This window comes from Polyodon spathula, chromosome 8 (genome assembly GCF_017654505.1).
Source record: "Polyodon spathula isolate WHYD16114869_AA chromosome 8, ASM1765450v1, whole genome shotgun sequence".
Taxonomy (NCBI): domain Eukaryota; kingdom Metazoa; phylum Chordata; class Actinopteri; order Acipenseriformes; family Polyodontidae; genus Polyodon; species Polyodon spathula.
In genome coordinates, this window is record NC_054541.1 from 4367322 (window position 1) to 4390612 (window position 23291).

The following is a 23291-nucleotide window of genomic DNA, read 5'->3' on the forward strand; positions in this document are numbered from 1 at the left end:
TGAATATTCAGAGTGAGCTCACCACAGAAACCAGGTGCTGACAAATCTTGGGATCATTAGTGTCGACTGGGCTACCAGTCAAAGGGAAGCGAGTGAAGAAACAGCAGCTTGGGTTTGTGGTGCTCGCTGCTTTTCTTTGACTGTGGAGAACAGCGATCCACACAGATCCAAGCAGGAGAAACATAGTTGATGACTGTTTGATAAATATGAGACACCTGCATTGTTGTTAGTTATGGCTTTATATAAGCAGGCATACACCGGTGTCATTGAAGACAGGTCTGATACATGGTAAAAATAGCAGGAATTTCTTAGGTTAGATATTGTAATGTAAGACATATGGGTAACTATTAGGAAGACTGGTAAAACAAAGGGAGAAAAGACAAGGCATGATTTCTTTATAGCACGATTTGTGGTATCAATGTAAAATGTGTATGGCATGTGTTTAAACCCTAATATAGGGTTGGCTAAGCAGCTAAATAGATTTTCACAAACCTTACTAAGGTCTGGAGGGCATTTGTTTCTCTTATTTCTTAGCAAGTGACAATTGCAGCATGCAGGTTAAGCCCTTCATTCACAGGGAACCTCTGGGTGTAAATCATTCTCCTTCAAAGAACCTTACTGATCCTATCTCTCTATAGGCAAATCATCAAAAGCATCAAGTTGTTCAATAATATTTATTTTAAAACGATACTTTTATTTAGCTGTATTTTTTTTTAACCAGCATTTCAATGGTGTACTGATCTGAAACATGGGAAGGCATTTAGGGCCGTCACTCTTTAATTTAATAAAAACTTTTCATTTCAAAATGGCTTTACCCTCTCCCAATTAAGTTTCCAGATTAGCCTGTCCTTAAAAGCACAAAATAAACATGTCATGATGTGTTTAAAATATATATATATTTAGGCTTCTCTTAAATTCTAAGGAAACACCCTAATATTTCAGAGAAGAAAAAGTGACATGTCTAAATATACACCCCAATCCCAAACATCCCATTATGATGTAATGTTGTTTGTACGTCTTGAGTTCTTTTTTTTATTTTATTACTTAGTTTTTACTTGTTGACTTTCTATCCAGTTGTTTCTGTACAGAGTGCTGTTGTTCTGTGCATGTAGTGGTACGGAACTGTGAACAATGTGTGACATACAGATCCTGTATTTGTCTTGTAAAATATGTCTAAATGTCTAAGGATTTTAAAAGCAGTGTTCCCCACTGCATACTGAATCATAAATAAAGTCAATACAATATAGTCCCCTTTTATATTCTGCTTTGGTTTGCATTGGGTCAGTTTCACTCCCTATTCTTTTACAGTATCACTCGTTTGATACCATGGGCTCACTGGCAGACAGTTTATCTTCCAAAGCAACGACCCAAAGCATATGGCTAAGTCAACTCTGGAATTCTTGAAGAAAGTTAAGATAAAAGTTCTCGACTGGCCTTCGAAATCACCAGATCCCAATCCAATAGAAATGCTTTGGACTGATCTGAAAAAAAAGCTGCAGCCAAGCATTGTGTATCTAATCAGAGGTGAAGGAAACATGCAAGACAGAATGGGCCCAGATTTCACTAACAAGATGTTTATGGTAATTCTTAACCAGTTTGTTACATCTGAAAGCCATAATAAAAGCAAAAGGGGGACACAGTAAATAATCAGTGGTGCCAATAATTGTCACAAACAAATACTTTAAATTAAAAAAGTGTGTTTGTTTCTTCGTAAAGATTCCTTGTTGAATTACTAGAAAATGTGTATTTTGCTTTTTGTTTGAGTAAAAAGTGGTTCAAGTTTACAACCATGACCCACCAGGAACAACTGCTGCTCAGATGTTTGAAGGAATCCCACAATTGGATCATTGTTTAACATTGTTTGGTTTGGCTACTCCGTTTGTCTTGATAGCATCTTTACCTTTCTTTATTACCATTTAAACACCCCTTTCATATTTTATACGCAGGGTATCTTTAGGCAATGCCATCCCTTACACTTTCATTCTGAAGCACTGTGATGAAGGTACACAAAGGAGTAGAATGGTATTGCCTATTAGTCTCTTCATAGGGCCCCTCAGTGCTATTTGAGCGGCATTTAAGACATTGCTTACTTGGGTTTGGTCTTTCAGTGTCGCTGCGTTTCTTCCCAGACGTGAGACAAGACTTCTTGGATAGCATTTTCACCCATTCCAGGATTTAATGACTCCAGGTTTTTAATACAGTGTATAGGTAACACAGTGTCCATCCACCAGGATGAGTAGCAGCTGCAGTCTGATGGTGAGACAGAGGCAGGGCAAGTACAAAAAGCAGGTCAATCAGAAGCTATTCTATATGGTGAAGAGGTTGGAAATATATAACCATATGCCCATTCATTCAAGAAAACAGTTTGTGCACTGCTCACATAATTAGAGCAGTCTGAATCAAGAAACTTAAATCACAGCTTTCTTTGATATACCCGGATACTCTCTGCATCACAATGCATCCCAATTGTACTTGCAGTTCCCTATATTTATCTACTGTAAAGCAGCACTACAGAATAATATAGACACCGCCAACTGCCTTTTGCCAGGAATATGCATCACAGCTGGGGGATAAAAAAAGCAAACAAGCCTGCTGTATCGAGAGCTTAATAAAGAGGATGCTTATTTTCAGATTCTACTTTTCTGAAAAAGTCCTGGTCTGTATCTAATCCATTAGCTCTACTTCAGACTGACAATGTTCTAGCAGTGGATGCACTGCTCTGCTGTTTTAAGTGAAACTCTCCAGATGCAGTAATTCCATCTGCGGAATCTGCAGCAGACATCAATATTAATACACAAAGGGAAATACCAACCACAGTAGTTAGCAAGGCCAGCAAAGGACACAAGTTAGAAAATATGTTTTATTAAAGATAGTACAGCTATGGACAAAGGTTTTGCCTCACCTAGAATTTTAGGATTGAAAACCATGTTATATAAGAAACCAGAAGCCATAATAGTAGTACAGTATTTCATGATAGATTTCCAAATGTCGCATTTTTCAATTTTTACGTTAAATTAAGCCGTATGTAACTCAATATGTTAACGTAACATTATTCAGCAGGTTTCACTCAACTTTATTAAATAAAATGTGTTAATTCTATAGGGCGATGCAAAACCCTATAACAGTTACTTCTGCATAGTTTTTATCAAACTCATAGTGCAGAATTAGGGGGACTTTTGACTTATTTAACCTTGTCTTTAAGCCCACTAATGAATGAAATTAAGAAAGGCTCAGATTATTAGATGTATTTTTTCCCAATTATAATTACTGGATTGGTTAAGTATTATTAAACTGACATTATTTACTTTAATTATGTATTTTAAATTATAGTAATATAAATTAGACTCTGACAGTGAAGTGATACAACAATCTGTCCTATGTCGTATGGTTTGTATCACGTAGAAATTACATCACATTAGAATTAGCCATACAGGTTCACTTGTTTATTTTAGTATAGTATTGGGTGATTTTAACCTCAAGTTAATTAATACTTAATACAACTTAATACAAAACAAAGCCATGTTACTAGATTTTTTTTTTTTAATTCAGTTTACCATTTTGACTTTTCCTTGACTTTAGAATGCAGAACACGTTTACCACTTAATTACCGTTGCACTAGCGAGTTTTCTGAAGAATGCAATGTTTGTGAAATACAGCAAGCACAGCTTTAAGAACAATATAACCCTTTAACCACAAGGTGGCGCTAGCTGGCCATATTAGAATGGCACTGTTGAGCTGCTCCGTGTACCATCTGTTCATTTAATATGTCTGGCACGGTTCAGTGCTTCCTGAATGAATGACAAATTGCAGCTTTCTATAATTAGACAGCACTGCGTTGTAATACCAGCGTATCACCCTACAAAAATACTGGTAGACCACGTAGCAGAATGGTGACACAATGTATTTAATTTGGAACATATACTGCAGTCAGGTGCTAATACGGTAGCATGCACATATGGGACATAACATTTCAAATCCACATACAAGCCTTTTTATTAGATTTTATCTCTAAATCTGTAAATATTTATATATATCGTATTTAAGAGATATTTAAAGAGATCTTGAAATGTAATTTCAGATTGCTAAATGATAATTTGTCTTGCCATACATCCCATCCCATTTCACACAAAAGACTTACAACTATAGACCAATAGAGGTCAATGTATTCGCCCACTGTGCGCTCTTCGTCTACTGTAGTACTGTTCCACAAAACAAAGTGCTATGCCAAGAGTTGGGAGCAGACAACCAATAATAATAATAATAATAATAATAATAATAATAATAATAATATACAGCACAGACGTGCAACTTGGTATAGGCTCCAGTAAGAATTCCTGTTATTTGCTATTTGATTGTAAAGGTAATACCATGCAATCTGTGTGCATGTGTAGTCGTACTAGAAAATAATAAAACATGTTTTAAAAAAACAAGCATACTTTATTCATGCAGTAATCATTGGGTAGAAGAAGCCCCCCCCCCAAAGAACCCCCCCCCCCCCCCCCCCAAATACTGTCTTCACACAAGTGAATATAATGCAATCTTGAACTGCAATGAAGTTGTACGAAGGGATAATGGTAGCGCAAGCGCAAGCACAGCTCCGATGGTAGGATTCTACTGTTGGTAGAACTATTTTTAAGAGTATAAACAATGGAAAGACGACACAACAGACTGGGGGTCTAAAAGACCTCAACCTCAAAATTTCTCACACAAGATCACGCACCCTGCTCCTCAATATCCCATTGATTTCTATCAGAGCACCAGCAGCTATGTTGCAGGAGGGGCTGGATACACTGCGATGCTCGGGAGACAATTTCTCTCTCCTGGCGAATGATTGATTCACAGTAAAAGCTGAGAAATATATTCCCCAGGTGATTTCTGAGCACCGTGATGCCTGAATCTGAGAGAAAATCAAATTACTTTGAGAAATATATTGCTGTGATACAGAGCACAAGGGACAAGCACAGGTACAAGGTGTTTCTAAGAAACACTACAGGGCTTTCAGAAACACAACTCCATTTAAAAACACATCCCTTTCAGAGTGTCCTGTCCTTCACTGAGGGAGCTCAATTTGTTTCTATTACCATTTAATTTCTCAGGTAGAAATATTACAGTATTGTGATAAAACACTGGATTTATAACCAAACAATGGATGGAACATCATCTTCTTGACATGTCTACTCTACATGTGGCCTTGGTGTGTATCACACAGAGTCGGAGCCGCATTCAGAATTGCTCCTGTGATAACTGGTGAAGCCGTGTGACCCCCTCGTCTCAGCGAGAGGTCCGGTTCAGATGAACAGGAAGCTGTGCATGGTGGGGCAGGTGCAGGACGCAAGTCTTCGAATGCGCTTCCATGTCCCTCGACAGCGCGGGGCGCCCACAGCCTGCCACTGGAGAAACTGATTCCTGCAGGGAACAAAGGAAGGAATATTTAAAAACAAAATCTCTGTGAAATGTAAACTGTGTCTGGTAAGTAACTATTTGTAACTAGTTACATTTTTTTTCAAAATATGAAGTTACTGTAACTAGTAATTTTGGTTTAAGTAACTAACAGATTCATTTTTAAAAGTAATTTCCCCATGTGTACAGTGCCCGTCCGAATCCTTCCCAGTGCCTCTGTCTCTCTATGTTGTGTGTCAGTGCCGCTCTGGCTTTCCAATAGGGCTCATTAGGATAGTAAACTCACTTCACATCCTGTCCATCCCCATAGCACTGCTGGTGCCCAGAGCTGAGGGCTGGGGGCTGGCACTCCACACAGACAGTGTGCCCCTCCCTCAGGTACTGCATCCAGCGTGTGTGCGAGCCGCTGGTGTGGAGACAGCCAGGAGTGAGAAATGTCAGCTGAAACTCTACACAGTACCTGCACAAACAAAAGAGGGGTTACTGCACACAGAAACATGAAGTACCCTTACAGAATCACAATGGATACTGCAATACACTGAGAAATACTGGGCTATATAAACAGTGAATTGGTGAAAGGCACTTCTATTATGTATCATACTTATTTAACACATTAAGCTATCAAGAATAAGCAACAACACCACCTCCTTACGACAAGCTTTTTGAATAATATAAAAGTTCCCTGTGTAGAACTGTTAGCTGTCACTTTCACAGGGAGGAGAGGTGAGACCAGGAGAATTCATACTGCAAACAGCTATTGGAAGTGCATTTATTAAACCAATTTCAGTGCACCAAAACTGGACAAGCTTTTAACTGGTATCAGGCAATTAATATGCACATTTAAATACATGATTGAGTGCAGAAAGGTATTTTGTTTAGCTTCATGAAACCAGAGGCCATTTATTAGCAGAATATATTGTGTCAAATAAGTGCTCCTTCAACTAGTGTGAAATTGCTTTGGAATAACTTGAACATGTACAGCAGTGAACAATGGAACTGTTATTTATTATATTATTCAATACAAAAATGATATGTTTGTACTTAACTTAGGTGACCATAAACTACTTATTTAAATGTTTCTTCTTCAATATTAGAATTCAAGCCTACAGCAGTTTAATACAATGGTCTCCAATGGGATAACTAAGTACACAGTACAAAGAATAATGTACACCCACCTGTACATGTGAGGCTGTAGCACTAGCGCCAGTGAATTATCACCAGAAACACAGATTGAATTACAGCCCTATATGTACAGTTCTGGTGTATAACACTTGTTATAACACATGGTGACATAACAGAAATTTTTCATTTTTAACGACTGATAAAGAAGTGTGGGGAACAACATTGGAAAACAGAATTTCAAGTTTGTAAAACATGTTTATTTGTTAACAATTCATTTTAGCCTTCAGTATCATCAGTCTACGCTGCATAACATCCCACGGGGGAATGTGTCCCAGGTCACTTCTTACAAAATTCATGCTGAATTGTTGTGTTCATGTACTGGTGGTAGAGTTTTTTTTTATTATTATTAATTTAAAAACGAGGACAGCAGCTTTCTCATCAACCTTATAGACACGGGTCTCGCACCACCACCACCGCGTATAAAAAATTATCGTTCACCAGTATCATACATTATTAATAATAATGATCTCTGTTTTTGAGACTTGTAGTGAGTCCGTCACAACACTTGCTTTACAGGTATGGATAAAAGTATGCCTACAGAATGAACTCATTTTGCTTCAAATTTTGTAGTTTCCTTGATTACATGATGTAAATAAAAGATCACAATTATGTTCATAACAGGTTTTTTTTGTTGTTGGTTTTTTTTTTAAAGTTATGTCTCAATCCTAAAATTCTAGGTGATGCAAAACTTTTGTCCCTGAAAAACCAGTGCGGTTCCTGCAAGAAGACTGGGAAGTGTAAAGCTGGGGCACAGTCTGCCACTCACCCTGGTATCTCCTGGTCCGTGGGCACGTCCCTCTTTCTCCTGGCGTTCCCGTAACCCCCTGTAGTTATCAGCGCTGGGACTGCAGGGCACCGCAAAGAAACCACATAAATCAGACTCCACAAGCTTGGACTGCAGCCACCACCAGGCCACAGCCAATGCCCTTGCATTTTCTATGCTGGCATCAAATCAATGTCTACAACCCGCTTCAGCGTATCAAAACCACTGCAGCGCTAACACGAGCGGAATGCAACAAACTTGAAGGCGAGAAATGCAACAGCCACCTCTTAATGTGGGTATAGACAGCACTCTAATACAAAAAGAAGCAGCTCTGTGACCCCTGTAAAGACACTAGAAATGAGGCTGTCATGTTGTAAATTGAACCGTGTATGTAAATAAAACTTGACAAAGTGCAGGGGTGGAAATAAGGCTCCTCTCACAGAGCAGTTCCACACATTCCACAGTGTACAAATAACAACCTCAGGTGTCTCTTATTAAACTCATATTATAAACATCACTATAACCCCAAGATTCTTTTCAGTATTTGTTCCCAATTTCCACCCCGTTATTGTATAAATGTTTATGCCCAGGCTTACATTTTTACACCTAATATTATTATTGTTAGTGTCTGTGGCAGAGCAAAGCTCTGCCCTTTTTAAATTGGCAGGGATGGGGTTAATTTCCCCTACCTGCCTGGGTTTATTATGTTCAGGTGGCTGGGGTTGATTAGGTTAATTAACGATCAATCAGCGCCCAGCCACCTGACATAAAAGGAGGGCTCTGCTTCTCATTTGGGAGGAGGGAGCTGAGGAAGCAGGTTGGTTTTGTTTGGTTGTCTAAATTTTTCTAAATCCAGTGAAGGCATTGCCCAGCCTGGAAATCTTTATTTTTGTAAGTTTTGCTTTTTTTGTTTGGTTATTTGTGTTTAAACATCATTATTTTTGCCCTTGTGCCTTTTTATTTTGTGTTTATAATAAAAGTATATTTTTTTTGAACTGCAGTCTGTCTCTGAGCCTCTATCCACTCGCCAGCCTGCCACAGTGTCCAACCTGTTCTGCTTCTCAGTACTCTGTGGCTCAAGTGAAGCCCTTTGCCACGTGTTACACAGAGTCTCTGTTAGCTTCAAACAACGCAGCGCTGGGTGTAAATGTTTTTAAAGCACTGGTTTCTACACCTTTAAGTGGCAGCTGCCAGCAGTTAAACAAGTGCACTGAAATCTTTGAAATCACAGATTAGCCCTGGAATTCCTTTTATTAATCTATCTTCAAAAGGAGGAAATGTTTCCTAGTAAAACTGAATTTATTGGCTGACCTTCCAGTCTCTCGGTCGCTCCCAAGCTGTGCTGAGCACTTAGTACCATGTTAATAAAAAGGGCTGGGGACAATTCTCCATGCAGACAACCTCCAGATTAAAAAGAAAACCCTCTCCACCACACAAAGAGTGCAAAAACAGTGGAGATACTGAAATAACAGCCATATAAAACCTGGAACTACAAGAGAAATGAACTGCCTGTGCCTACAGCATACAATACATAACAAAAACATTTTAAACAAGAAGTTAATACTTACCGCTGTTTTAGATCTTACAACCTGGTCGGCTATTCCATGCATTTATAACTCTCTGCGAAAAAAAAGTGCTTCCTACCTCCTGTTCTAAACTATCTTTAACTCAGCTTCCATGCATATCCTCTTGTTCCCTTTCAATTCAAAGACGACCACCACTTACATTGGTATGGGATATTCCTGCCCTTCAGGTAGGTATTGCTGAGCTCTCTATGCCAAAAGGCCCCTTCCTGTGATGACACACTCGGTCCCGCCTACCGAGGGAATAAAACCGTCATTTGCAGGAATGTCCTCCTCTTTTTCCCTCTCAAGACGGTTATCTGTCTGTCGTATGTGAGCGACTGCCTGTGCAGTCATCCATGAATGACTGTCCTTTCTTCTTGAGAGTACTCGTGTCCTCCTCGGGGCTAGGCCTTGCCGTATCCCCGCTGTCAAGTTGACCTCCCAGCCGCGCTCTCCTCCACGGGGCTAGGCCTTGCCATATCCCCACTGTTGAGCAGACCCTGCTGGCTGCACAGGCCCACCACCTCGGTGAGTCGGGACTTCAAAACAGTGCACTCTCTCTAGCTTTACTTTCTTCCTTACATGTGTCCTCCTTAGGGCTAGGCCTTGCCGTATCCCCACTGTCGAGTGACTTCCCCAGCCGCGCTCTCCTCCACGGGGCTAGGCCTTGCCATATCCCCACTGTTGAGTAGACCCTGCTGGCTGCACAGGCCCACCACCTCGGTGAGTCGGGACTTGTACACAAACTCTATTTCACCGTGTTACGCTACGTGCTGACCACGCCGTTAGGCTAGGTGCATTGCGTAGTGGCCTTGCCGGTACTGCGGTACCGCGGCACATGCATAACTCGTGATACTATCATCTCAGAGCACAGGTGCTTAGTATAAGCAACACACGGTGCCCAGCGCCTCAGTTAGTGCACAACAACGCTGCACAATACACGGTGCACTTTGTGCCCTTAATATTCGGTGTGTGCGGTGCTCGGTTTGCACAGTGCACGCATGCACAAGTGCTGATACCTCTGCCACTTTAGCGCGATTAAACATGGTACGCAGTTCACATAGTGTACGGTACCTCATACAGACTGCGCTTGGGATGCACAGCCCTTGGCCAGAGCCTTGCTAGCTTAGTGGTGGCTTGTAGACAGCTGTGGCTGTCCCAAGCCAGGGTCCCTGATGCGGATAAGGCCGCGCTGCTTGACCCGCCTATATCCCCAGGTCATACGTTTAGGCCAGCTGTGGAGGAGATTTTGCAAAGATCCCACCGGGTGTCCTGCCAGGTGGCAGCACTGCTGCCTCCCCGTGCCTCTGCATGGGGTAGGTCGAGCCGCTGGTGAGCTCCCCAGACTCGAACTGTCACACGAACACTCCCAATTCCCACAACTCCGCTCGGTGACCTAAGGCATCACTTTCAGGGCACACCAGCAGGTAACCAAGCCCAGCCTGCAGGCAGAGGGAACGCGGGTCATGGTCAGTCCACAAACCAGCGTCAGAGGAGACATTTTCGGGGCCAGCACCCTAAATACTCCTGAATACTCCAATCTGCTCTGCCCCATCCTCGGCAGCCTGAGCAGGACCCCTGAAGGTTGGTGGCCTCAGACACCCTTTTCGGCACAACAGTTGCAGTACTAGCGCGCTTGCATCTCAGACTCCTGGGTGCTCACCACCATGCAAAATGGCTGTGCATTTCAGTTTCGTTTGGGACCTCCTCCCTTTCGAGGTGACACAAATACTTTCGTGACAGACCCTCTGTAAGCCTAGGTACTTCAGAAAGAAGTGGCTGCCTTTCTGTGCAAGTGAGCCATTCATCTTGTAGACCCCATCTCCCACGGAGAGGGGTACTGCTCGAAGTACTTTCTGGTACCCAAGAAGGATGGCGGTTTTCGCCCCATCTTGTACCTGAGGCTCCTCAACGGGTTCTTAAAAGAAAGGAGGTTCTGAATGCTGACGCACTGTCACATCCTCCAGTTCATCTGGCTGGGCGACTGGTTCACCACCGTGGACTTAAGGGACACATACTTTCATGTTCCCATTCGTCCAGAGCACAGAAAGTACCTGCACTTTTCCTTTCAAGGAAGCGCATACGAGTTTGTTGTGCAGCCATTTGACCTCTCCGTAGCTCCGCGTACGTTCTCAAAGTGCATAGATGCTATCCTGGCTCCCCTGCGACTGCAGGGGATCAGAGTATTACACTATCTCGACGAATGGTTTATCTGTTCCCAGTCGCGAGAGGGAGCACTGGCCAACACGGCGGTTGTGATGGAGCATCTGGTCAGGCTGGGCCTCACCATCAACGAAGCAAAGAATCGGCTTACACCAGTGCAGTGCACCACGTACCTGGGGCTCCGGCTGGACTCCTGTCCGACAACAGGGTTGCAGCTATACAGGAGTGCCTCTCTGTTTCAACAGGGATCACAGCTCACCCTCAGATTGTGCCAAAAACTGCTGGGTCTGATGGCCGTGCCTATCTCGACCATTCAGCTGGGTCTACTTCGCATGCGCCCGCTCAATGCGTTTCACTTCAATACCAAACGCAACAGACCCCATTGACTGACTGTGTCTTACGCGTGCTCAGCAGCCCTGCGCTGGTGGAAGGTTCCCTCTCACCTGCACAAAGGTGTGCCAATGGGAGTAGTACTAAACTGCCAAGTGGTGATGACAGATGCTGCCAATCGAGGTTGGGGAGTGGTCTGGGAAGGCAGAGGAGTCCGCGGATCCTGGTCGTACCGCTGGTCATCCCTGGAGTTGAAAGCGGTGTCCCTTGCTCTCCAGCACAACAGTGGTGGTGTATGTCAACCACCAGGGAGGCCTACGGTCCCCGGGGTTGCATCTTTTAGCTTTCAAGCTGCTGATATGGGCTCAGAGGAATCTGCTGTCCCTACGGGCGATGCACATTCCCGGAGCGGTGAACTGGGCAGCAGACCTCCTCTCCAGGAGCGGCCCGCATCCGTCTGAGTGGTGACTCCACCATGGTGGAGCAAATTTGGGAACGGTTCGGGAAGGCTCAATTCAATCTCTTCACTTCGGCAGAGATGCCGCATTGCCCCCTGTGGTACTCCCTCCACCGCTTAGGCGGTCCACTCGATTTAAACGCCCTAGCGTACAAATGGTCCAAAGTGTTTTTGTATGGTTTCCCGCCTATACTGCTATCAGACGCGGTTGTGGAAACAATGCAGATCGCTAGGGCAGACTCCACTAGGTCTTTGTATACCTGCAAGTGGAAGTATTTTCAAACCTGGTGTCTGGCTGGGATCCATGACCCCATCACTTGCCCTATACCAGTCATTTTGCAGTTTCTGCAAGAACTGCTCAAAGCTGGAAGACCGCCTTCCACCTTGAAGGTGTATTTAGTGGCTATCTCTGCTTGCCATGCCCCCACTGATTCTATGTCTCTGGTTGCAAATTTTTTGGCTATCCGTTTCCTTAAAGGCACATGGCAATTACGCCCTCCTAGGAGGACTGTTCTCCCCGAATTGAACCTTAATATTATACTAGAGTCTCTCACGAAGGTCCCGTTTGAGCCCTTACACTCCATAGAGCTGAAGTTTCTGTCTATGAAGACAGCCTTCCTCTCGGCTATCACCTCGGCTAAGCGGATCAGTGAGCTGCAGGCCCTGTCTGTACACAGCTCCTGCATGTGTATTTGGGAAGATGGCAGTAGGACGTTGCTGTGCACCAACCCCACTTTCCTCCCCAAGGTGATTACAGCCTTCCACATCAACCAATCTGTGGAACTGGAGTCTTTTCATCCCTCTCCGTTTGCTTCTACGGAGGATGAGAGATTGAATTTCCTCTGCCCAGTGCGGGCATTGAGATGCTATGTGCATAAGACAAGAGCTCTGTGTCAATCTGACCAGCTCTTTGTCTCTCACGGAACACGGACCTTAGGACGGCCCCTCTCTAAGCCGCATCTGTCGGTCGCCCTCACGGGTTCGATGGAAAAACAGGAGAATCTTCCTGTGAGTGACGGTTTTATTCCCTCGGTAGGCAGGACCGAGTGCGTCATCACAGGAAGGGGCCTTTCAGCAGCTCTGGTATAGAGACCTCAGCAATACCTACTTGAAGGGCAGGAATATCCCATACCAATGTCGTGGTGGTCGTCTTCTCTTTCGGGGAACCAGGGTTACGGTAAGTAACCTAACATTCTTCTCTCTGTGCTAAAGTTGAAGTCGTGTCTTGGGTTAACTTTATCTCTACCATGTCTGATTTTAAAGACTCCAATCAAGTCCCCCGCAGTCAGGGGGACAGCAGTGGGGCTGTCAACATTCAGAGGGTTGTGTCTTGGGGGTAACATTTCAGTTTCACCAGGGATCATGCAGTATACTCACCGAAGGACTGCCTGCACTCCTGTCTCTGGCGGCTCCAGTACTCCGCACAGCCAGCGTATTCCTGCACGTGGGGGCACGCCGCCCCCCCGTTCTGCGGCTCCCGGACCACCCGCCTCCTCCGCACACGGAACGTGGCTTTACAGGGCTCCGCACAGCCAGACCACGCACTCCATTCACTGACCTCACAGGACACCGCTGACCGGCAAAACAGACAGCACCATTGCACTGAACCCATACAGCGTGACTGGAGTGATGGACACTACAGCACAGCACTAGATTGAATTCACATCTTTCTTGGGCCAACTTAATGGATTCGAAATAGTTTTAAACCTAAGCTGTACTTCACTAAACCGTTTTCAACTCTTTGAGAGAGGATTCTAAGTTTATTTTCGTTTTATTTGATAAACAAAAACATTCCTAAAACAAGTTTAGTAAATAGGGACAATTTATAATGTATATCGTAGAATTGTAATTTAGAAAGGACAAAATACTATTAGAAGTATCATTGTAAGATGCTAAGGGAGAACCTATGTCAGGTTAAATGTTAATAATCTGTTAAAATAATAAGATATTTCAAACCCCTTTTCTCACATTTATATTACCCATCACTGTCTCCTATTTCATTATGCTGAAGAGTGTTTATTCATATTAAATCTGTTATTAATTGTGTTAATCAAAACGCAGCAGTGACTAACTTAAAGGAGTAACTAGGTTGGTCCAGGAGGTTAAACAGAATATTAATTATTAAACCCACAATCAGAATTATTAAACGAGTAATGGTTTGATTTTCGTATAATAAATGACTGTACCGTCAACTTTCTGAGCACACTGTTACAGTTTTTTACAGATAGAAAATGTGAATAGAAAATAGCAAAACCTGATTTTGACAGGGATAAAAAAATGAAGGCTGACAATCCCAGTTTTCCCAAGACGTCTGGAAACCCTACTGGAAATCGGTCTGATTTTCTTTCAGCTCACAGATTTTAAATTTAGGTCACATAAATATAAACAATCAATAAGTATGCAAAGCCGACTTCTGTTTCAGATTTAATTAGAGAGCCCCCGACGTGGGACACGCTGTAATCCCCATATAAAATCAATAAACATTTCATACATTTTACAGTTCTATCAGATGTAAAATTATGAACAATTACCTTTAAAAAACATCAGCTATCTATATCTATTTGTATGCGTTTTTATTAGTATTACCTAGGCTCATATGAACTTTTTTTCTTTGTACAAAGTGTACAGAAATGTTCTTATAATCCAGGACAGTCTTACCTGGACACGCTTGCTGGTAATCGTGACAACAGTCCAGCGTGGCTGCGCACGCCTGATCGCAGTAGCAGCTCCCGTGGGACCTGTCGGGTCTCCATCCCTCGCTGACGCAGGTGTGGTCTCTACCTGGGCAACACAGTCCCGAATCCACACACCCGCCCTCGCTTCGGGAAGGGAGCACAATGAACCCGACACACAAAAGCAGAAACGTACTGCCCACAAATTCCATCGCGGTGGTAATGAAATAAAAGATCACCACCGTCTAAATACAAAATCCAGATAGCGATGAGAAAAATCCAGTAAAATATTAGGAATCCTCGCACTCACCGCTGTCACTGTTGTTCGAGACTTTAACCAGAGTCCTTTAACGTTTAAACGGGTATGGCACTTTCCAAACGCCCGATTACGCATTGCGCAGGTCTCTACTCCAGACTAGACATGTGCTCTGCGTGTATCACGCACATTCAGTTAGTTTCACTCCGGCTGACCTTTCGCCCTGCCGCTGTCAACTGCTGTTTTTAAAGAGACAGCACGCCTTGCATTTAAATCAAACATATACTTAAACATATACAGCAGTGTGCACTTTTATAAGAACACCTCAAAATGTGCCACTTATTACATCCTGTGCATACCTGCATGAAAACCTCAGGGTGTGAGACTTTCAATTTCGGTCTGTGATACAGAAACAATGCGTGTGATAATGTTTTTAGACCACTTTTTGATTTAATTATTCATCTTAGACAACTTCAAAAAAGTGTCAAGAATGTTACCATCTGTGGCTGTGTTCCCTTTCTCTTAATATTTATAATTAATTGCATGTGTGGTCTATTAGTGTCACTGATTTGTCTAGATTGACAATTTCCAAAATTTACAGTTCCTGTGGTTTTATTTCATATGCACAACTAATCAAAACTACAGAAGCAATGGGGTGTTCTAATAAATGTGCACACTACTATATATATATATATATATATATATATATATATATATATATATATATATATATATATACAGTGCCTTGCAAAAGTATTCAGACCCATGACCAATTTTCTCATATTACCTAATTACAAATGGTACATTGAAATTTCGTTCTGTTCGATATTTTATTTTAAAACACTTAAACTCAAAATCAATTATTGTAAGGTGACATTGGTTTTATGTTGGGAAATATTTTTAAGAAAAATAAAAAACTGAAATATCTTGCTTGCATAAGTATTCAACCCCCACACATTAATATTTGGTAGAGCCACCTTTTGCTGCAATAACAGCTTTAAGTCTTTTGGAGTAAGTATGTACCAGCTTTGCCTTGTGCTTGGGATCATTGTCCTGCTGAAAGGTGAATTTCCTCTCAAGCTTCAGTTTTTTAGAGGACAGAAGCAGATTCTCTTGCAGTATTTTCCTGTATTTTGTTCCATCCATTCTTTCTTCAATTATAACAAGATGCCCTGTCCCTGCTGATGAGAAGCATCCCCACAGCATGATGCTGCCACCATCATACTTCACTGTAGGGATGGTGTGTCTTGAGGCATGGGCAGTGTTAGGTTTGCGCCATACATAGCGCTTTGAGTTTTGGCCAAAAAGCTCTATCTTGGTCTTATCTGACCACAAAACCTTTTCCCACATCACAGCTGGGTCACTCTCATGCTTTCTGGCAAACTCCAGACGTGATTTCAGCTAGTACTTTGTGAGTAACAGCTTCTTTCTTGCCACCCTCCCATACAGGCCAATGTTATGCAGAGCTCTTGATATGGTTGTCTAGTGCACCATTACTCCACTCCCAACCACTGAGCTCTGTAGCTCCTTCAAAGTGATTGTTGGCCTCTCTGTGGCTTCTCTCACAAGTCTCCTTCTTGTTTGAGTGCTGAGTTTTGAGGGACGGCCTTTTCTTGGCAGTGCCTGGGTGGTGTGATGCAGCTTTCACTTCTTGATTATTGATCCAACTGTGCTCCCTGGGATATCCAAACACAGATATTATATGGTACCCTTTCCTTAATCTATGCATTTGTATTACTTTATCTCTAACTTCTGGAGAATGCTCTTTGGTCTCCATTTTCCTTCAGATTCACAGCCTTACCAATGATCCGTCACCAGTTGGGTTTTTATCCAGAAAATGTGACAGCAACTTTAATGGTTCACAGGTGGAGGCCAATGGTAATGTAATTGTGTCCTCGTTAGGGCAATTTCTTTCATTGGTGCAAACTGGGAGCTTCCACAGCACAGGGGTTGAATACTTATGCAAGCAAGATATTTCCGTTTTTTATTTTTCTTAAAAATATTTCCCAACATAAAACCAATGTCACCTTACAATAATTGATTCTGAGTTTCAGTGTTTAAAAAAAAAATATCAAACAGAACGAAATTTCAATGTACCATTTGTAATTCGGCAATATAAGAGAATTGGTCAGGGGTCTGAATACTTTTACAAGGCACTGTATATATTCACACACACACACACACACACACACACACACACAGATACATATATAACATAATATATGTTAAACTAAAATATGATTCATAACGACTGTTTACTGGTTCTTCCACGTTTAATCTTTGTACTTGACTTTATCAGAAACCAGACTTCTAAGGCCATTGCACACTGGATTTGCATCCAAATTTAACATTTCGTCTAAACAGAAAAAAAACAAAACGATCGTGTGCATTCCCTTGTTGTACCTTGCATCCTCGCTTGGATCCGATTTGACCTGCGTTAAAAAATTACTTTATGATAAATCCAACAAAGATTACAAAGACTTTGTAAACAAAGAACACATATGAAAAGACATTGCCGTGGACTTGGACATGAATGATATCTATTATAAAACATGAAATTATGAGCTGACAGCATAATAAACACGTGGATTTTTACAAGTATATACTTTGTATTTCAAGTTTAGTCGAGGAAGTAAAGAAACAAAGGCCTAACCTGGAGACACAAAGTGATGGGAAGTATTTTCGCTAGCTTATTGCTAGCTTCCCAACTTTTAGATATATTTATTACAGGAGCGAGTGTTTGAAAAAAATAAATATTGGTCATATGGTTTCTGATGCTCTGACAACAGTATGTATTTTTTATTTATTTATTTATTTATTGTGTATTGCGTAACTACATTATTGTGGAGCTACTATAAACGTAAAGTCTTAACTTCCATCAGCGTTTGCTGATCACTAAGTTTATACTACATTTAACATTTTGTGTTCAAAATTTTGTAAGAATGAACAGAATTTTATTTATTTTGTATTAAAATACTTAAACTAGGTATATTTACTACAAAACCTCCGCTGACACCGGCGCTCTGACGTACGATATTAAATTTAAAAAGCTGTGCAATTTAAAAAAAGCGGCTTCCTTTCTATTAATGAACACGATGCCATTATTAGATGGTGCCCTTATGCCCTTTTATTTCATAAAAGTTATTTATCGGTCATGTAACAATAGTTACTTAACGCACTTTTAATTAATGAATCGCTCAGCAACTGTCAGTTGTGGACGTGTCAATTATGTTTAATTGGTACACGTTAAGAATGCGTGGATGAGTTTGCGGTAATTAAGGATCCAAGTTGGCACACCAGCAGGTTCAAAATTAAATTGTTTTCGGTCGTTTATTTTCTAATGCGTATTGTGACGCTAGCGTTACTGTGAAAATGCAATAATGAATAGGGCCCCTAGTGTGTAACGGATTGCCGCACGACTTTGTTCGGGTGGCGTTTGATAAATCAATCAAATATGTGCAGGCGCAAGATGACAACTATCAGTGCAGTGTTACCAAGCTGACGAGTAAATATTGGCAGTGCGTGCTGTTATAAGTGTCAAATAATGGTTGTGGCCATAGTGCAGTAACAAAACAAATATGATACACCAGTTTATAACTAACTTGCCCAATGAATGACCTGGATACGTGGTTCTGGTTTTATTTTCAGTTGTTTGTGAGGTGGGGAGGGCAGATTTGTACTAAAGTTCAACCGTGCTATTGAAACCAGCCACAGGAAGCAAGACAAAGTTCTCAGTGGGGGGGGGGGGGTTTATGGGATTTATATTATCAGCTATTAGTTCAGTTAATTTACTAAGTATTTTATGCTATTTTATCTTTACCCTTGTGTTACCTGTTTGACAAGGTGGGCAATAATCCTGACACTATCAGTTCACTAGAGCGGACATTTTGAAAAGAGCTTTGAAACAGACTTTAAAGTTATCAATGTAAATAGTTGTCAGGATGTTGACAGTGAAAATAAAAAAAATATAGGTATGTTATTTAAACAGCTGTAGGAACATATGGGGATGTGTAATGCTATATTGTTCAGAACCCTGCTACTTCTCTTTAAGGTAAAGGGGACATTATAGGAAAAACAGCACATGAATCAACTAAAGTACTCAAAAGCAATGATGTGCAGAAAGGACAAATTCTACAAAAAAAAAAAAAAAAAAAAATTAAAACGAATCAATTAAAACCCAGTGATTTCATTTAACCAGGAGAAATTATTTTGGAAAAGTAAAAAACAACAAAAAAAAATATGCAGTTGTGTTTGTGATCATGTTCAATTCTACTATCACATTACATAGAAGAATTATCATAGAGGCTTCTCAGTTTCAGTCTGAAAAACAAAGAGAAACTAGTTTATTTGCTTCTCACACTCTCCAAATTTACACTTCAAATCTATACAATCGGCACACAGAGAGCCCCCTTAATACGTGTTTGAAAACTTCAAGGATGAAAAGCACAATAGAGATTGTTCAGTGGGTGTGGAAAAAAAAACAACACTATCAAAAAGCATGCGATAAATGGACATAATTAAAAACACATCGAGGGTCAAGCAGCAGATATGAAGGAGTCCCACGCAGAACAGCTCTGCCATGACCTCCAGCATGGCACTTTCACCCAGATTAAACTCACTTTCCAATACAAGCATTTACATTGCTCACAGTTCCCAAAGATCTCTTTTATGCACTGTGACTATATATATATATATATATATATATATATATATATATATATATATATATATATATATATATATATATATATATAAGGTAGCAGGGAGGGGGTTAAAATCCTTCCCTGCCAAAACATGTGAAAATGCAACTGTCTTAATTGTTTTACTGGTTAGTAATCCCCTGCACTTGGTGTTAGTTGGAAATTAGAGCCAGGTGCAGGGTATTTAAGAGAGACAGGCAGTTTGTTCAGGGCTGCTGTGTGTAGAGAGGCAGAAGGTATGATCTGCTTCCAAGCAGTCAAGGTAAAATCCTGCAGGAAACCTGTGTGAGTTTTATGTTTTGGGTACCGGTAAACAGCTTAGCTGTCCGGGATAGTAGTGAGGGAATCCTGTGTGTAACAGTTAGTGCTCCAAAGAAGGAGATAGGTGTTTGTTTTGTTTAATTTTTGATTTTATGTTTATTAAAAGTGCGCGTCAGCGTTGAAAAATCAATTTTCATGTCCTGGGTCTACTTTGAAAAGGGCAATGAACTGTGAGAGAATTCATCACAATATATATATATATATATATTAGTCATCTCATCCTGGTGACTTTTTAAAGCACCCCTGTGACCTCACTAGAGCTCCCAGAATCACATCTAACCTTTAAGCACAGCTGGTACACCACAGTGTAACCATTAACCTGTCCCCCCTGCAACACCCTGCCACTAGTGAATGAAATAAATATCGCATTTGTTTTCTATAGGACTATTTTTGGTTTATTTCTAACACCAGTAAGGACAGTGTTTCCAGGGGACAGGTTAATGGATACACTCGGGTGTTCCAAATGTACTTAGAGGTCAGACATGATTCTGAGAGCCCTGTTTAGGTCCAAGGGGTGCTTTAAACTTCTAAGTTTTTACATTTTGAAAATCAGAAGAAATGTGACATACTTTAGGAAAGGTGAAAACGTACAGGGAAAGATCTATCTTAGAAGGGAGTAGTTCATGTGTCACACATTTACTCAACACTGCTTGTCTGATCAATAACCCTACCTATACAGAGTGATAACAATTAATGTCTAGAACACCTTTTAAAAGTTCAGAGAAATTCAATAAGCTAGTAGCATTATGTAGATTAGGGGTGTTTTCTCATGGTTGTAAAAGGACGGCTCCTTTTAAACAGTTGGGGAGCAAATACCTCCACATTTAAAGTCAATAGTTTTTTTTACTGTGTCCTTTTATGGTGTTTGTAATTGCTGTGTGTGATTGCTCAAATAGTGTGTTTTATTTATACAGTCTCATCTGTGTAAGATGCTGTAGCATCACCATAGACATCTAATTAAGTCTACAACTCTCTCCAGTAGTTGACTCATATGTATGATGTGCTATAAAATATGAGGCCTTGTTTCTATGGCATTGTAGACAAAGGCTGATCTTTGAACCTGGATAAAGGGTGCAGTCCATATATAGATCCTGTGGAGGCCAGCTTGTTTAGTGTTGCTTGGATGCAAAGTAAACTGATCAAAAGTGGTTTTGATTCACATAAGAAAAAATTAAGAATGTGGCAATAGACAAGCTCATTTCTGCAACTATACCCTAGTATAATTGAATTAAAGGTGAAACAACTTCATGGGAAATATTTCATTGGTTAATTTAAAATGATATGATTTGCAACTTGAATTAAGAACCCATCAATGAATGGAGAGTACCTACAATCACATGTTGATAAGGACACACTTTTTTACATCACCCAAACAGTGATCTTACAAATGCATTTTATTTTGTAGGCTGTGCAATGACTGTTGTAGGTCTGTGGGGTTTTGTCAATTAACTCAGCTGGGTTACTCATAAGGCGGAACCTTCTAGGGGAGTTGAATAAGACTGGCCTGGTGGCTGTGCTGTGCAGATAAAGATAGGGTTGCAATGATGACAGAGAAAGCTCCTAGAATTATCAGGGAATGCGTGTATCAGCTGTAAGGACACACTTCTTCACTTTACAGAACAGAGTAAACACAGGCTTCTGAAAGACCTAACAACCCTACTGCGAAATCCAATGCAGCTGCGGTAGTGAGGCGATGCATTATCTTTTAACATCCACCTTAGGTTACTTTGTGTCAGTTTGGGGGTCTAAATTTAGCTCTGAAGAAAACAATCTGATACCATAAAAATACTACCCTGAAACCTAGCCAAACCATCAACCCCTTTTGCTAATATTGTTGTTTTCCTATGCATTTACCATGTTTTATTTTAATGTGCATTACCCTTTCTCTCTGGTCTTTACCATGCGTTCACCATGGTGGAATGCACTTTGCTGTGCTTTTACCATTGTAAACGTTTATAAGGGACAGCAATGGCAACACAATGGATTTGTAATCAGAATTTCACAGTACCACTGTCTTGTACAGCTGTGGTGGTGTGGATTACCAGCCAGTGTCTATTGGTGTGTACCATTGTGATCCCATTGCTGAGTCCAGTACTGTACTGTTATACCAATGCAGCATCGTTTCATTGCAGCTACACTTACCCCTCTGCACAGAACCCTTGCTATTTAAGAATATTAGTGCTTAACATTAAACTGGCCACATGTCAGCTGCTGCCCAGATGTGCACATTCTCTGCCTGCCCGCTCCAGTACTCTGAAAGCATGATTCGCACTGTATGGAATAGCAGGGTCACCTAAGAGTCATCTGAACAATACCTGCTACACCAAACTGTAAAATGCATTTATATGCATAGCTTACCCTGAGATCTATTTTAATAACCTAAACAGCAGCAGATCCAAATAATAAATAGAATTTATAATCCAGATTATTCATGGACCTTATTTTACTGAACTTCTGTAGATTGGTTATTAATAATTCTGACCTGGGATGGCAATACCAGCAGAGTTAGTGTAGAGTTAAGGGATACTAAGATCCTTTACTGTTAATATCATTACAATAGCCCCACTCCCCACATGTACGCCTCAGTTGCTGTCCCCTCTGTATTGCATGTATTTGTGTTCTCATTGAACGTATTTAATTTCTTCTGAATTTCTTAATTGAACAAGGCTTGAAAAAGAAATGCCTTTGCCAGCCATTCGAACGATCAGTCAGTCCTTACCTGAAACTGCTGTGGTTAAACATTGATTTAAGTTTCAAGTTCTTGACCAAACAAAATAATTCCTTTCCTCTAAATCTACACTGAAGTCATTGCAAATAAAGTGGAACCCTCCATTCTATTAATACATCCACCCTGTTATATTTGACTAACCTTACCTTTGTGACATTAGTTGCTGAGTATCCCATCCAGTCATTAAAGCAAACAAGGTCGTTTTAATCTTCCTCCTACATGCTAAATAAAGGAAAGCCAGTCCACCTTGTCTGAGCACACTAAGGCATCTTTGTAAATTCATTAGAAGGTAGTTTTTTTACAGTGTGTTCACCACTTTAAGAATTTTAATACATTGTTTTGCATTGTTCTATTTTTTGTATTATTTATTTGTGTTATATATATTTTTTAAAATACATAGTGTGGTTTGAATGGATTAAAGCCCTGGTTGATTTCAAACACGCTGCTCTGTACAGTAGGTCTGTATGAATAGGCTGGGGTTTGCACACTGAGATTATATATATATATATATATATACACATTTTAGAGTGGCAGTATTAAGACCTGATTACTTTACAGATCGTGGATGCTGTTGCATTGTGGGAAAATATACACTCTGGGCTAACAATTCAGACTCCCTTCCCCCTTACATGTTAATTATTAATATTAATAAATCATTTTGTTGTGTCACAGTTAGAGGCCACTCATAGTCCTGTCACCCCCTTCAAACTGATAAGGAGTTCAGCTTTCAGGTGCCTGGCTAAAACAGCTATTT

At 40.9% G+C, this 23291-nt stretch overlaps 1 protein-coding gene across 1 annotated transcript; it reads right to left on the reverse strand.

Moving 5' to 3' along the window:
- Positions 1-4506: 4506 nt before the first annotated feature.
- Positions 4507-14952, reverse strand: LOC121319214 (somatomedin-B and thrombospondin type-1 domain-containing protein-like). Its single transcript, XM_041256416.1, has 5 exons — positions 14519-14952; positions 13238-13432; positions 7349-7427; positions 5687-5860; positions 4507-5406 (listed from the first exon to the last, which is right to left on the reverse strand). The coding sequence occupies exons 1-5, from the start codon at positions 14742-14744 to the stop codon at positions 5289-5291; spliced, it is 792 nt and encodes a 263-aa protein (XP_041112350.1). The 5' UTR covers positions 14745-14952; the 3' UTR covers positions 4507-5288.
- Between the last annotated feature and the right edge of the window lie 8339 nt (positions 14953-23291).

What these genes read in the sequence shown, in the direction of transcription:
- LOC121319214 (XM_041256416.1), bottom strand. Translation starts at nt 14,744, where the DNA reads ATGGAATTTGTGGGCAGTACGTTTCTGCTTTTGTGTGTCGGGTTCATT. An exon ending in TTACCAGCAAGCGTGTCCAG is followed by an intron (nt 13,433 to 14,518) that starts GTAAGACTGTCC and finishes TTTGCCGGTCAG; the next exon opens with CGGTGTCCTGTGAGGTCAGT. An exon ending in ACGGACCAGGAGATACCAGG is followed by an intron (nt 5,861 to 7,348) that starts GTGAGTGGCAGA and finishes TTGTTTGTGCAG; the next exon opens with GTACTGTGTAGAGTTTCAGC.